This window comes from Dreissena polymorpha, chromosome 7 (genome assembly GCF_020536995.1).
Source record: "Dreissena polymorpha isolate Duluth1 chromosome 7, UMN_Dpol_1.0, whole genome shotgun sequence".
Taxonomy (NCBI): Eukaryota; Metazoa; Mollusca; class Bivalvia; order Myida; family Dreissenidae; genus Dreissena; species Dreissena polymorpha.
The window spans coordinates 81280465-81293578 of NC_068361.1; the positions used below are offsets into that span (position 1 = coordinate 81280465).

The 13114-nt window shown below is 34.9% G+C and overlaps 1 protein-coding gene across 1 annotated transcript in view; it reads right to left on the reverse strand.

Moving 5' to 3' along the window:
* Nucleotides 1-792: 792 nt before the first annotated feature.
* Nucleotides 793-13114, reverse strand: part of LOC127836922 (discoidin domain-containing receptor 2-like) — a 207178-nt gene continuing 194856 nt past the window's right edge. The window contains exons 12-17 of the mRNA XM_052363567.1: nucleotides 11256-11422; nucleotides 10582-10713; nucleotides 9892-10019; nucleotides 9322-9519; nucleotides 6180-6414; nucleotides 793-5514 (exon numbers count right to left, since the gene is read on the reverse strand). Coding sequence (XP_052219527.1) covers nucleotides 5182-5514; nucleotides 6180-6414; nucleotides 9322-9519; nucleotides 9892-10019; nucleotides 10582-10713; nucleotides 11256-11422 — 1193 coding nt within the window. The 3' untranslated portion in view covers nucleotides 793-5181. The remainder of the gene's footprint in view (nucleotides 5515-6179; nucleotides 6415-9321; nucleotides 9520-9891; nucleotides 10020-10581; nucleotides 10714-11255; nucleotides 11423-13114) is intronic.

Below are 13114 nucleotides of genomic sequence, written 5' to 3' on the forward strand. Positions count from 1 at the left end.
TCGAGGGTATGTCATTTATATATAGTACAAAACATTGTCCCATTCACTTTCATGTGTTTCACCATTTCTTCCCTGACAATAGTCTCCATAACTTTATATATTAAAATACAAGTCAGACTAACAGGCCTATATTTTCCCGCATCTTTGCGATCACACTTCTTAAACAAAGCAGTTATATTCGCACATTTCCACTCGTTTGGCAATTCACCTGTAGTCCATGAATTATTAAAGATAATTGACAATGGCTTAGCCACAACTGTACGTAAATCATGATATAAACTTGGGTGCAATTTATCCGGCCCCGGGGATTTACTTATATTTAATTTTTTCGACCTTTTCTCAACAATTTTAGGAGTAATTGTTAAAAAATCAAAACATGGCACATCTTGAGGAGCACTTATATCTGGCTGTGTAATATCCTCATCTAAAGTTAAAACCGATGTGAAAAAGCCCTGTCTTTTCACTATCGTTTCTTGTCATGTCTATTGTATTCTCATCTTTATATAAGTCTGTAACTGATACTTTAGTTTAAGTTTTCATGCATGAAAGGGCTACGATATTTATGCTCCCAAACATATTTCGGGGATAAGGGAGCAGAGGGAGTTGAGGCACCTTTCTGTTTCGAATACTTTCTTGCCAAAGCAACTATTGGCTAGATTTGATGACTTTGTTGAAAACTTCATTTCACAGATGAGGTAATACCTAAAAAAACATAACAGGCAAGCAACACATCTATGTGGTTCAAATGTTTTTAGTTTTTATTAAAATATATATAAATTAGATTTTGTATCATATACAATGACAAATAGGACAATCATTGCAATCATTCAGACAGAAATACCACATAGAAAAAATGAACTTGTAATAAAATATTGTACTTATTGTATAATTTTTATATAAGTAACCTCTGAACATTATTTGTATCGCGTTTTCTGCATGTATTTGTAATACCAATATACATTAAACAGGTATCATAAAAAAATAAAACAAGTTTATAAAGAATACCCCTATTAAGCAAAATAAATATATATGATTTTTATATGCTTAATTGACCTATGTAAGAATATTTATTCAGATGCTTTTTGCTTTCAATGTGTATTGCATCTACAGTAGAATGAATAGGTATCTGGTACCATAATATATAATACAAAGTTAAATAAGAACAACAACCACGTTTTTATGTTCATAAAACTCACTTGATTATGCACATAATATTTATGTCATTGCAAAATATGCAACTGAGATTGTAAAGACACGTGTAAATAAGTTTGTGTTTGTATTCCTGTTCTAACTCACATATCATTTTCATGTTCACAAAATAACAACAGCATGTACACATAATAATGAGACTATAATAGCAAGTCAGATCATAATTAGAAACAATCTTCATTCAATATGAATGGGTAGATGACAAAAGTGTTCAATTGCTGTAAATCTGCCAAGTGATAACATTAAACTATCACTGGCGTGGAAACAATCAAACACAACAGGGTTAGGCTAGGCGTATATTACACTTTGAACACGAAAATAACTCATACACCTTACATCTGACTAGATATAATTGTTCTATGAACACTTTGCTCCATGTGCCTATGTGCCAAAAGAAACTGTTTACACACCAATTCAGATCTATACAAATTCACACAATCTTGTGAGTTAAACTAAAATGAAAATGCATAAAAATGAATCAAATTAACAACCTAGTAAGTGAACAGTTATTCTCTTTGTGGTTCCATTGTAATGAATGAATAAAAATCTTGCTTCAAACTTTGATAATAACACATGGCTCCACTTGCAAATCTGAAATGCTTTTTTATTTCACATATGTTATATGATTTCTTAGAATATTTCTGATTGGTCTAACAGTAAATCATGAACATACAATGTTTATTCAGACCGATGTCCATATGTGCATACATGCCTTAAACTGCGTATTTTATAGGCTACATATGAAAACCATCAAAGCAATATGGGGGGCAGCATAACTATTGTTCCAGATATTAAATTGCAGGGCGGCTACCACCGTTTGATGATCAACTCTTGACTTGGTACACCAATTATTTGATGGCATTGTTTCAGAGCATAATTGACCATTCAAAACCAACGACAGTTCAACTTGCAAGTTTACTTATTATTATAATTTAAGTAAAGAAAACAACGAGAACAAATTCAGATTATTTGAGTCAATTATTTTACAACTTTACGTATGACGAGTATTAAGCACCAAAATAATAGAAACAAGAGTTCCGCGGTTGGAGACATATGCCCCCCCCCCCAATCAGGGCTTTGAACTAGTGACCCCAATTTCAATAGGGGTTATCTACTGTCAAAGGCCAATGCTCGTGTGAAGTATCAAGACAATCAGTCTATTTGTTGATGAGTTATTTATCGGAAATGATTTCCACACTTGTGACATTGACCTTGACCTTTGATCAAGTGACCCGAATTTCAAAAGAGGCCATCTACTTTCAAGGTCTATGAGCATGGGAAGTATCAAGCCAATCGGTCAATTGATTGAAGAGTTATTAATCAGAAACGATGTTCACACTTATTGCGACAGTGACCTTGACATTTTAACTAGTGACCCAAATTTCAATATGGGTCATCTACTGTCCAAGACCAATGCAAATGTGAAGTATCAAGCCAATCGGTCAATCCGTTGACGAGTTATTCATCAGAAACGATTTTCACACTTATTGAGACAGTGACCTTGTCCTTTAACCTAGTGACCCTTATTTCAATAGGGGTCATCTACTGCCCAAGGCCAATTCACACGTGAAGTACCAAGCCAATTAAACAATTAGTTGACAAGTTATTGATCGGAAACGATTTTCACACTTATTGCAACAGTGACCTTGACTTTTGACCTAGTGACCTCAATTTCAATAGGGGTAATCTACTGACCATGGCAAATCCACATGTGAATTTTCAAGCCAATCGGTCAATCCATTGATGAGTTATTGATCGGAAGCGAACTGGTCTACCGACAGACAGACAGACCAACCGACATCCATTAAACAATATACCCCCTCTTCATCGAAGGGGGGCATAAAAAAGCACATGACTTATTCAAATATATGACTACCAACATATAATATCAGCTGCACTCAGGGCTTAAAGTATTTGCATAAATTCTTGTCTCTGTTTAGTCTGCACAGGCTTATCAGTACCAACAGCTCAGACATAAACAGGAATTTCACTCAAGAGAGATTTCTTCTAAACTAAAATTACCATAAAAGCGGAAAGTGTCTTCCCTGATTATAGCGCATGCTAATCTGGAACATTTTATGCACATGCATTAAGCCCTGATTTTCTCAAGCACAGCTTATATCTATGTACAAAACGTAAATGATATTTACAGCTGACATGTGAAATATGAATGGAATGAAATATTATGCACATGAAATCAGAGATATTTATGGATTAAACGTCTTAGATATCACTGTTATCCTCTAAATGTTTACTGAAGACTATGAAAGTAAAGTACAACACACATTATGTTACAGCACTTTGATAAAAATAAGCTAGCCTACATAAAGCTCCTGACCAGAGTGACCAATAAACAGGCTTTTCTGGCGCACATTAAATAAGACCCATTTTCGCATGACGCAGCTCAAATCATTTTGAGGTCAATATGAAAACATCTAAAGAATAATTATGAACTAAAAAAAAAATAAACAACAACAACAATACAAAAATGGCATTAGAAACCGGTAACGAATAATTACTTGATAGCAATTTGATTAGCATTTTAGACTGGTATAATTGTACACAATTGTTCAATGACAATGTAAAAAAAAAGGAATAATAAAATTAGTGTAATACATGGCTGAACATGAACAATCGTCGTCAGATTTTGAAGTATTCTAAGCATTATGTACCCCGCAAATACTATTCTTACATAAACAGTTGAACATTGCTACTCCAAGACGGTTAATTAATATTTAAAGTCAATTTACATTCCAACTTCACAATTTTACGAACTTCAATAAACACATATAATGTTATATTTAGTCGTGTACGATCGTGTTTTCATAAATTAAGACTTTCAACATCAATGTTAAAGTTTAAACATCAGTTATAAAATCAAGCACAAAAATCTAGCACAGGGTCGTTGTAAACGGAAAGATATTTTGAACTTGCCATTAAATTTTCATTTCTTTATGAATGACATCTACATACATTTAGCTCAAAACATTATTGTGCAGAATGCTATTGATTACTATTCATAAGTGATTTAGCATTGTTAACATGCTTTATATTCGTGAGTGTTATTGCGAGGGTTTCAATACAGCATTCTTTTCTTGAATCTAGGACAGTTGTTCGAGAATTGTTTTTTGGTCAAACTGTCAACAAGTTTCTTAGACTGATTTGATGTAACAAAGTCTGACTGTATACTACAGGGTACACATTGCACTTAAATACGTTTGGAGCAAGAAGGTATACTACTTCCGTTGTGAACAAATTAATTTCAAACTTTTAAAAGAAGAAATCCTTGACACTTTCCTTCTCTTTTAATTATCAACAATGACTTAATTGTAAGACCTGGATGTACTAATGTAGCAAATGCAGCTTTCTAAGATATAAATGTAACAATTCATTATGTATGAAATCGTCATTTTTAAATTGTTTTGCAAATACCGTTATATGTAGACTCTTTTATTATAATTTATTATAACATAAGTATTTGTGGTTTTTATTGCAAACACTGCAGAGTTTTTTAAAACATAGACATGTGAATCTGACGTAAAATAATAAAATGGTAGGCACAAATTCAAAAAGTTACTATTTTCTCAAGTCATGGGCTGTGATGGAGGCTTCAAGCTTTCTTTCAAATAATATATATGCTAAATCACCATACTCTTAATTCTTTCAACTTAATAATTTTTACACTTTATTGCAAACACTGCAGAGTTTTTTTTTAATTTGAAAATTATAAACCGGTCATATATAAATATAACAGAATATAAATATAACAGTTAGCACAAATTAAGAAAGTTATAATATAAGTTATCATTTACTCAAATCGTGGACTGAGACATTTCTTAGTAAATAGCACAATGGGACACTAAAAGAAGTGATGAAGGCTTCAAGCTTTATCTTGCTGACAATTCTTGGCAGAGAACAGAATGAGTCAATAGCTTAGTTGTCCAGTTTAACTTCGATATTTAGTCACTGTAACTAACACACTGGAACTTTTAATTGGTTCATCTTTTCATCTTTTGGATTGTATCCCATGTTCTTTCGTAACAAGAACATGTGAATGTCTTTAAATGTGGGTCGCTCACAGTCGGAGCGGTTCCAACATTCGATCATCATGTCATAAATCTCACGGGGGCAAACAATGGGCTGTGGTAGAAGCATCTGCTGTCCGTCGCTTCTGTAGAAATGCCCCGCATTGGCGATCACTTGATCATCACTTAGATTATGATACGGTTGATCACGGGCAAAAGTCAATATTTCCCATAGCGTCACTCCAAATGACCAGACATCAGACTTTGTCGTAAACTTGCCCTAAACAAATATAGCAAACAAAGTTATACACCTAGTAAATGTTGGTGAATTTTTGCTCAAATACTCTTAATGTTTTGTCCTTTCACTGTCGTTTCCAATGATTGTGATGACGCAAATAAAGTGGGCCTCTATCAGTATTGACTCAAATTTAAATAAAAATAGTTAGTTAAATTTCTACAATCTGGATGAATAAATATAATAATGTTTGTTAAATCCGTAAAACCATTCTACTCCAATATTTAAAAAATAATTTTTTACTAAAAACTAATGTGTTTTAAAGATATTTGTTATGAAAGGATTTGAAATGTCACAGACGAGTCTGCTCCTGCCTTAATCAAATTGTAAAACTAAATCTAAAGCACCGGTATCATTGCCATTTTCTGATTTCAATTTACAAGTTGAATTAACAAAATTTCATTTGCACATAACTTTCTGATTCAATGTTTTCAAACATGTGTTGAGTATTATTCAAGTACCAGTGACATGGAACCTTTTTTTAATTTTTAACAAGGTTCACATTTAAAACTTATGTACCTGCCATAGAAATGGCAAGCACTTACACCAGATTAACCATTTAACGCTGGAAAATATAAATTTATCAATAAGTTCCCCACATGACAGAGGTTAATCATGTGAGTCTCATTCCAGTTTTGACGCCACTTTACCAGTAGTATTGACTCCCATGCCATCCATCGTATCGGAAGCACAGCTCGCCCCTCTATCTTGTAATAGTCAGCACTGTACAAAATCCGACTCATCCCAAAATCAGAAATCTTGATGGTGAAGTTCATGCCAACAAGACAGTTGCGTACAGCGAGGTCACGATGCACCATGTTCAGAGACTCGAGGTACTTCATGCCAGAGGCAATTTGGGACGCCATGTAGATCAGGCACCCGTAGCTAAAATGTGGGATACAAAGTACGTACTCACAATATTTGATACTATACTTTTTGCAACAAAAGCATCTTTTTAATTAACAAGAGGGCCATGATGGCCCTGAAGCGCTCACCTGGAGTCAAAGTACTTCAATTGTTGAAGACTGTCCAGGTGATATAGTTGTAGACCCAATTTGACAAAGATTCCAACATGGCCTTAATATTGTCAAGATAAACATTTAATGCATGATTCATCAAGATTGGGTCTTAAATGTGGTTTCTAAAGTGGTACAATGGGTTTTTAAAGATCAGAGCAGGTGACCTTATTTTCTAAAACACTTGACCCAGATTCAAACTTGGCTTTGATGTTGTAGAAATAAACATTCTGACAAAGTTGCATAGAGATTTATCATAAATGTGGCTACTAGAGTTGTTAGAATTTTTTTAATACAGTCGAAACACGATGGCTCGAACTTGTCGGGACCGGCAACAAAAATTTGAGCCATCCGGAATTCGAGCCATCCAATTTCTAATATACTTGTGTTCACTTCCAGATATAGAGTACACATATTGCTTAAACTCCGTACTACTTTCTTCTTTTCAATTAATAAGACCAAATATATACTTAATACTTTAATCTACCAATATTTTATGTAATATCATCTATTACTCAAATCAATTTCAAATCAATTAACGATTGAGTCAATGTTATGCAACAGGTGTTATATAAATTATTTGCGTGTCTTTAAAGTCAGGTGGTCCTAATCGATTAACAGCTTATGTAACCCGAAGCAAGTTCGAGCCATCCGAACAAAAGAACGTGTGAAAATTATGACCGGGACTGTGAAAACAGTTTGAGCCATCCGATAATTTGAGCCTCGCAAATTCGAGCTATCCAACAAAATTTTATATGAATATATAGCAATAAAAAATTGGTGCTTTGATGAGAGTTTGGGCCAACCGGAAATTCGAGCCATGCGAGTTCCAACCATCGAGTTCAGACTGTATGATTTGACATTGCGACCTATTTTTTGGAGGCATGTGACCCAGATTTTTCAATCATTATAGATATTTCTAAGATAATTATTCTGATTATGTTTAATCAAGATTTAATAAAAGAAATGTAGCCTCTAAAATAATGACTAGCTTAACGTTGCCAACACCATGCGAGACAGACGATGCACAACGCTGGACATAGATTGATTGCAACAGCTCACCATAAGCACCTCATGCTTAGATAAGAAACACATACTCAAAAGTGCATGAGAAGGAGATTTAAGATACTCAGAAGATTTTATGAGGAGTTAATGAGGAATTTTTACAAATTTTCTCATCAGAGTCCAGGGACTCGATAAGCTGCTAATCTATGAGTCCCCGAATGGAAAGAGCGAGTCCAAATATTAAACTACATTATAATTTTTTAGAAATTTTAATGCATTTTTGTGACTCACATAATTAGAAACTTTGCATGCCCAAAGGTTTTTGTGAGTCCAGGACCCGGGACTCCCAGTTAAAATAATCACTGGAGGATAACAAGTGAAATAACTTAAAAAATATGTAATTCAAGACAACACATATTTATAGTAATGCCATGAGTACTGAAGCAGTGGTCAACATTGTGGCACTGTCTAAACCATTCATTTTTCCCTGACTGAGCTGTCGCGACTCCTCACATTAGTTCACAACTCACTAGAGTTTTTGAAGACTGATGGACTGTAGACAGTAATTACTTATACTCTTCACAAGAAACAGAAATGGAGTAAAAGTGCAATAGTAGTGAACAATTCATACTAGTATTTTTTTTTCTGAATGAATCAATCAGACACAGGTCTATTTAAACAAGACCCAAGCAATATATGTCCCCTACCGGCTCCACCATTGTCAGAAATTCCACCATTGTCAGATTTTTTAAATATATATTTGTTGCCATAGCAACCAGAACGTAGGAACACAATGAAATGACGTGCATAATCTCCATAATACCATCTATCCATGTTTCAAGTTTCATTAAAAAATATTAAGAACTTTAAAGTTATCGCAGGATCCAGAAAAGTGTGACAGACTCACAGACAGACGCACAGAGCGCAAACCATAAGTTCCCTCTGGTGAAACCGGTAGGGGACAAAAAGTGGCAAACCGTTTTATTGATAACAGAACAGGATTACTCTTCATCAAAATCTGAACAGTTGAAGATGCAGTGCAGTGCTTTGATTATGAATGGATTATAACTGGATTGCTTGAATTTAAAGTAGATCATAAGCCAATTGCTTTGATTCAAAGTGAATTATAAGTGTATTGCTTTGATTCAAAGTGGATTATAAGTGTATTGTTTGATTCAAAGTGGATTATAAGTGGATTGATATGATGAAAAATGGATTTTAAATGGGTTGCTTAGATTAAAAGTGAATTATAAGGGCATTGCTTTGATTCAAATTGGATTTTAAGTGGATTACTCAGATTAAAAGTGGAATTAAAGTGAATTGCTTAGATTAAAGGTGGATTATAAGTGCATTGCTCAGATTAAAGTGGAATTTAAGTGGGTTACTAAGTTAAATAGTGGCAAAAATAAGTGAATTATAAGTGGATTGCTTTGATTATAAGTGTATTGATTTGTATAGGGTGCATTATAGGGTGCATGTTTATTATACAGAAATTGATTTATTTGAAAGTAGATCGACTTGATATAAATATAAATGTAATCTGTTAAACAATAGCAGTTTGTGAGTCACCTGAGTATTTAGTGTGATATCCTGCACAGAGTGCATCTCAATAACTCACCTGAGTACATGTATTTAGTGTGATATCCTGCACAGAGTTCATCTCAATGACTCACCTGAGTATTAAGTGTGATATCCTGCACAGAGTTCATCTCAATGACTCACCTGAGTATTAAGTGTGATATCCTGCACAGAGTTCATCTCAATGACTCACCTGAGTATTTTAGCGTTGATAGCCTGTGCGGAAGGCGTCTCCAGCACGTGGTCCAGCAGAAACTGGTTGAGGTCTCCATACTTCATGTACTCTACTATCATACACAATGGCTCCTCCCCCGTACACACGCCCAGAACACGCACGATGTTGGGATCCCGTAGCTGGGACATGATCTTAATCTCCTTCAGAAAGTCCTTTCTGGAAGTCATGTAATAAACATTTAAGCCACACACTATAAAAAGAAGGCTAAATGAATTTGCATACTCTATTGTCCCAGATAAGCCACTGTCCCCCCACACTCCAAGACAACTGTGTGTCTACTAACTCCTCTCTCCCCAAGATGACAGTGTGCCTTACAACCTGGCTCTGTCACCTCCCTCCCCAAGAGTACAGCCTGCCTACCAACCTGGCTCTGTTTCCTCCCATCCAAAGACAACTGTTTGTCTACAAACCTTGATATGTCCCCTCCCTCTCCACAATGACTGTATGCCTACCAACCTGGCTTTATCCCCTGCCACCCAAACAGACTGTGTGTCTATCTAATGAACATTTTAAGGTGAGCCTACCAACCTGGCTCTGTCCTCTGCGTTGGTTCTGAGTATTTTGACGGCCACCAGGCACGGTCTGGACAGTGTGCAATTCATTATGAAGTCTTCCTCCACAAAGTGGCTCATGTTCACTGCATCACACAGGTGAACCTACATGAGAATAGATTGATAAGTTATCACACAGGTGAACCTACCAGAGAATGGATGAACAAAGAATAAACAGGAATGTAGGGCAAATTAAAATGTTCATGTTCTCAAGGAAACAACAGTATCCAATTATTGCACATTTTATACATTCACAGAGATTAAAAGAAATGTAATTTAAAATTGATTGCCGGTAACAAGTTTGTTTCTGCTCTTGAACAATATTTTGAGTATACATGTATTTGTTATTTGTTTCTTAAACAATAATATTATGAAATGATTTACTTTGATTGATCTGTTTCAATTAAAATGATAGACCCTTGCATATTAACAAAAAAATTGTCTAACACATTTTCAGAAATTTAAAGGCAGATAACCAAAAATGTATAGGATAGTTTTATACTCCTTAATCCTTGAGTTTAAGTCAGATAACAAAGTAAGAGTGCTCTCCCCTTACAAACACAGTGTGCTCTCTTCTAGCAAACACAGTAAGAGTGCTCTTCCCTTACAAACACAGTAAGAGTGCTCTTCCCTTACAAACACAGTAAGAGTGCTCTCCCCTGCCTACCTCTCCAAACTGCCCCTGTCCCAACACCTCAATGAAGCGTAGGTTCTCGCGTGGGAATTCATTGACAGAAACATCAATGCTGAGAAGCAGCTCTGCATTGGGAACAGCGTACACATTGTTACCACTCACACCCTGTAAAATAATATGAGCCTCGTACTGGAGAAACTGAGCTTTATGAATGTGCGTAAAGTGTTGTCCCTAGTTGGCAAGTGCAATCCTCACAGGCTAATAAGAGATCACACTTTCCGTTTCTAATGAAATTTTTGCTTAAAGTAGGTCTCTTCTAAATGAAAATCCAGTCTAGACAGAAAGAGCCATCCCTAAGTAGTCTGTGTGGAGTTGAATTCACATTGTTGTTTTTTACAAAATGGTTTAATAAACTTCAACCTCAAGCTTTTGTTTAAAAGGTTATACCTATATAGTTTTCTATTTATCACATCATAGTTGATTGGTGTACACATGTATTTTGATGATAAATGAAGAAAAAACACAACCATTTCTTGCCCACAGGGAGGGTTTATACAGGAAATTAAATCATGACCAATAAAAACTCATAATTATTCATGAAAACAAGACAAATTGTGATAACTGCTAATATTTTAAGTCAATGACAAGTTTCAAAGCACGAAACAATCAAAATTATAAGGAACACTATTAATGTCTGCTATACTTGCCTGTAGTGAAGGTATATTGGGGACCTGGGTGCTGACAATGTCGGCTGCAGCGTAGAGGGCGTCATACTGTGGGGGCGGCTTGTCGAGATTGTTCTGCTTGCGCGCCTGTGGAAAGGTCATAAGGGCTGACTTGGTGACATCGGGGACAGCGTAATCCTGGCTTTCTGCTACAGAAGGCAACAGCAATATTGAGATGATTGTAAAACCTGGGCCATTGACTATGATAAAACTTGAGATTAATGTTGGTTTTCATTTTAATTATTGAATCAATTAAAACCAAATCTTAAATGCTTAGACCTAATTACACGCTTTGGCCATTATTTAATTTCAGAGTTTTTTCTGTAGCCACAAAGCTTTTGAACTTAAGTCATAGTGACACTTATAAACTCAATTGTAAATGAATTTTTATGAGTAATTGAAAGTTGCTGGAATATGAAGCATTACTGGGATTTTCAATTTATTTGAAAAACAAAATATACTTCAAATGAAACAGGCTTATAAAGGAATTATATTCTTTATTTTAAGTCCATTGCCTCGGTAAAACTAGATGTATTTTGACAGAGGTCAATCCTACACTCAATGACCTCCCAGCATACAATGCAGACATCAGCCATTCATGACTCAAAATTATTATGATTGATCTGAACTTTATAATTAATAAATAAGAAAACCTTTACATATTTAACTCAATAGTTATCACAGAAATCGTTTTTTAAAGTTCAGTAACAATTTCTCACTTCTAAAAACTATTTATTGAAATGAAACAAACTGTAACAAACATTTAAACCAAACATTGTTGTTAGTAAGGAAAAGAACTATTATATGAAGCAAAACGAAAATGTAAATGCAAACATAAGTTCACATACTTATACCAGTAACTAACAAATCCCCTATTTGAATTAGGGATAGGGGTAAAATTGAAAATCACACATAAGTTATGCATTAGCAGAGGATCGAACCTCCAATCCATGGATTTGTAGTCCAGCACTCTACTAACTCAGCTCTGCGGCCCAGCACACTTTAGTTGAGCAGTGATTTATGTTTGCTTTATATTTTACAGCCTGTGCCATTGGATTGGGAATAATAGCGCTATAAACCATGAAAAAATGGAACATTATTAATATGATTATAACTACCATTATTCCAATTGATTATGAGTGCATGTTTAACTGCATTTTAAAATGTATACAATAAAGTGCTACAAAATTATATGGCTCTGTAATAAACTCCAGAAACCAATTATTGAGTTTATTAGTAAAGGTTGGCTTTTTTGGGGGGAAATTTTGGTCAGCTTTTGGAAAAAAATGTATTCTTTTTGCAATTGGGAAACAGCCTGTAACAGGCTGTAATTTTGACAAAAAATCCCTGTTGAGAAATGAGCCAGTAATGTTATAAATGACTAGATGTGACTGGAGCCAAAGCAGGCTTTCCAAAGTGGGTGGGGTGTTTTAAAGGCTGAAATTAGGTCAAAGGGTTGTTACATAGTGGAGGTAACCTACATAACTTTGTCAACATTATTTTGCATTAGAGCAAAATGAATTTCTAGTAAGCACATTAATTTTTAAAAACAAGAATATCAGTGAAACTGATGGATGCGCCCCGATGATGCACTTTGTCAATCTATGTGTTAATAACCACCTAAAAAAATCTATTATTAGCCTCGGTGACCTTGACCTTGACCCCATTGACCTCAAACCTCATCAAAAGGTATAGGTCCATGCAAGGTACGTACATGCCTTATATGAAAGAGATCGGTTTAAGTATTGAAGGTGCTATTAGAAACTGTCAAAAACGTGTGATGGAAAAATCTATTATTAGCTTCGGTGACCTTGACCTTGACCCCAGTGACCTCAAACCAC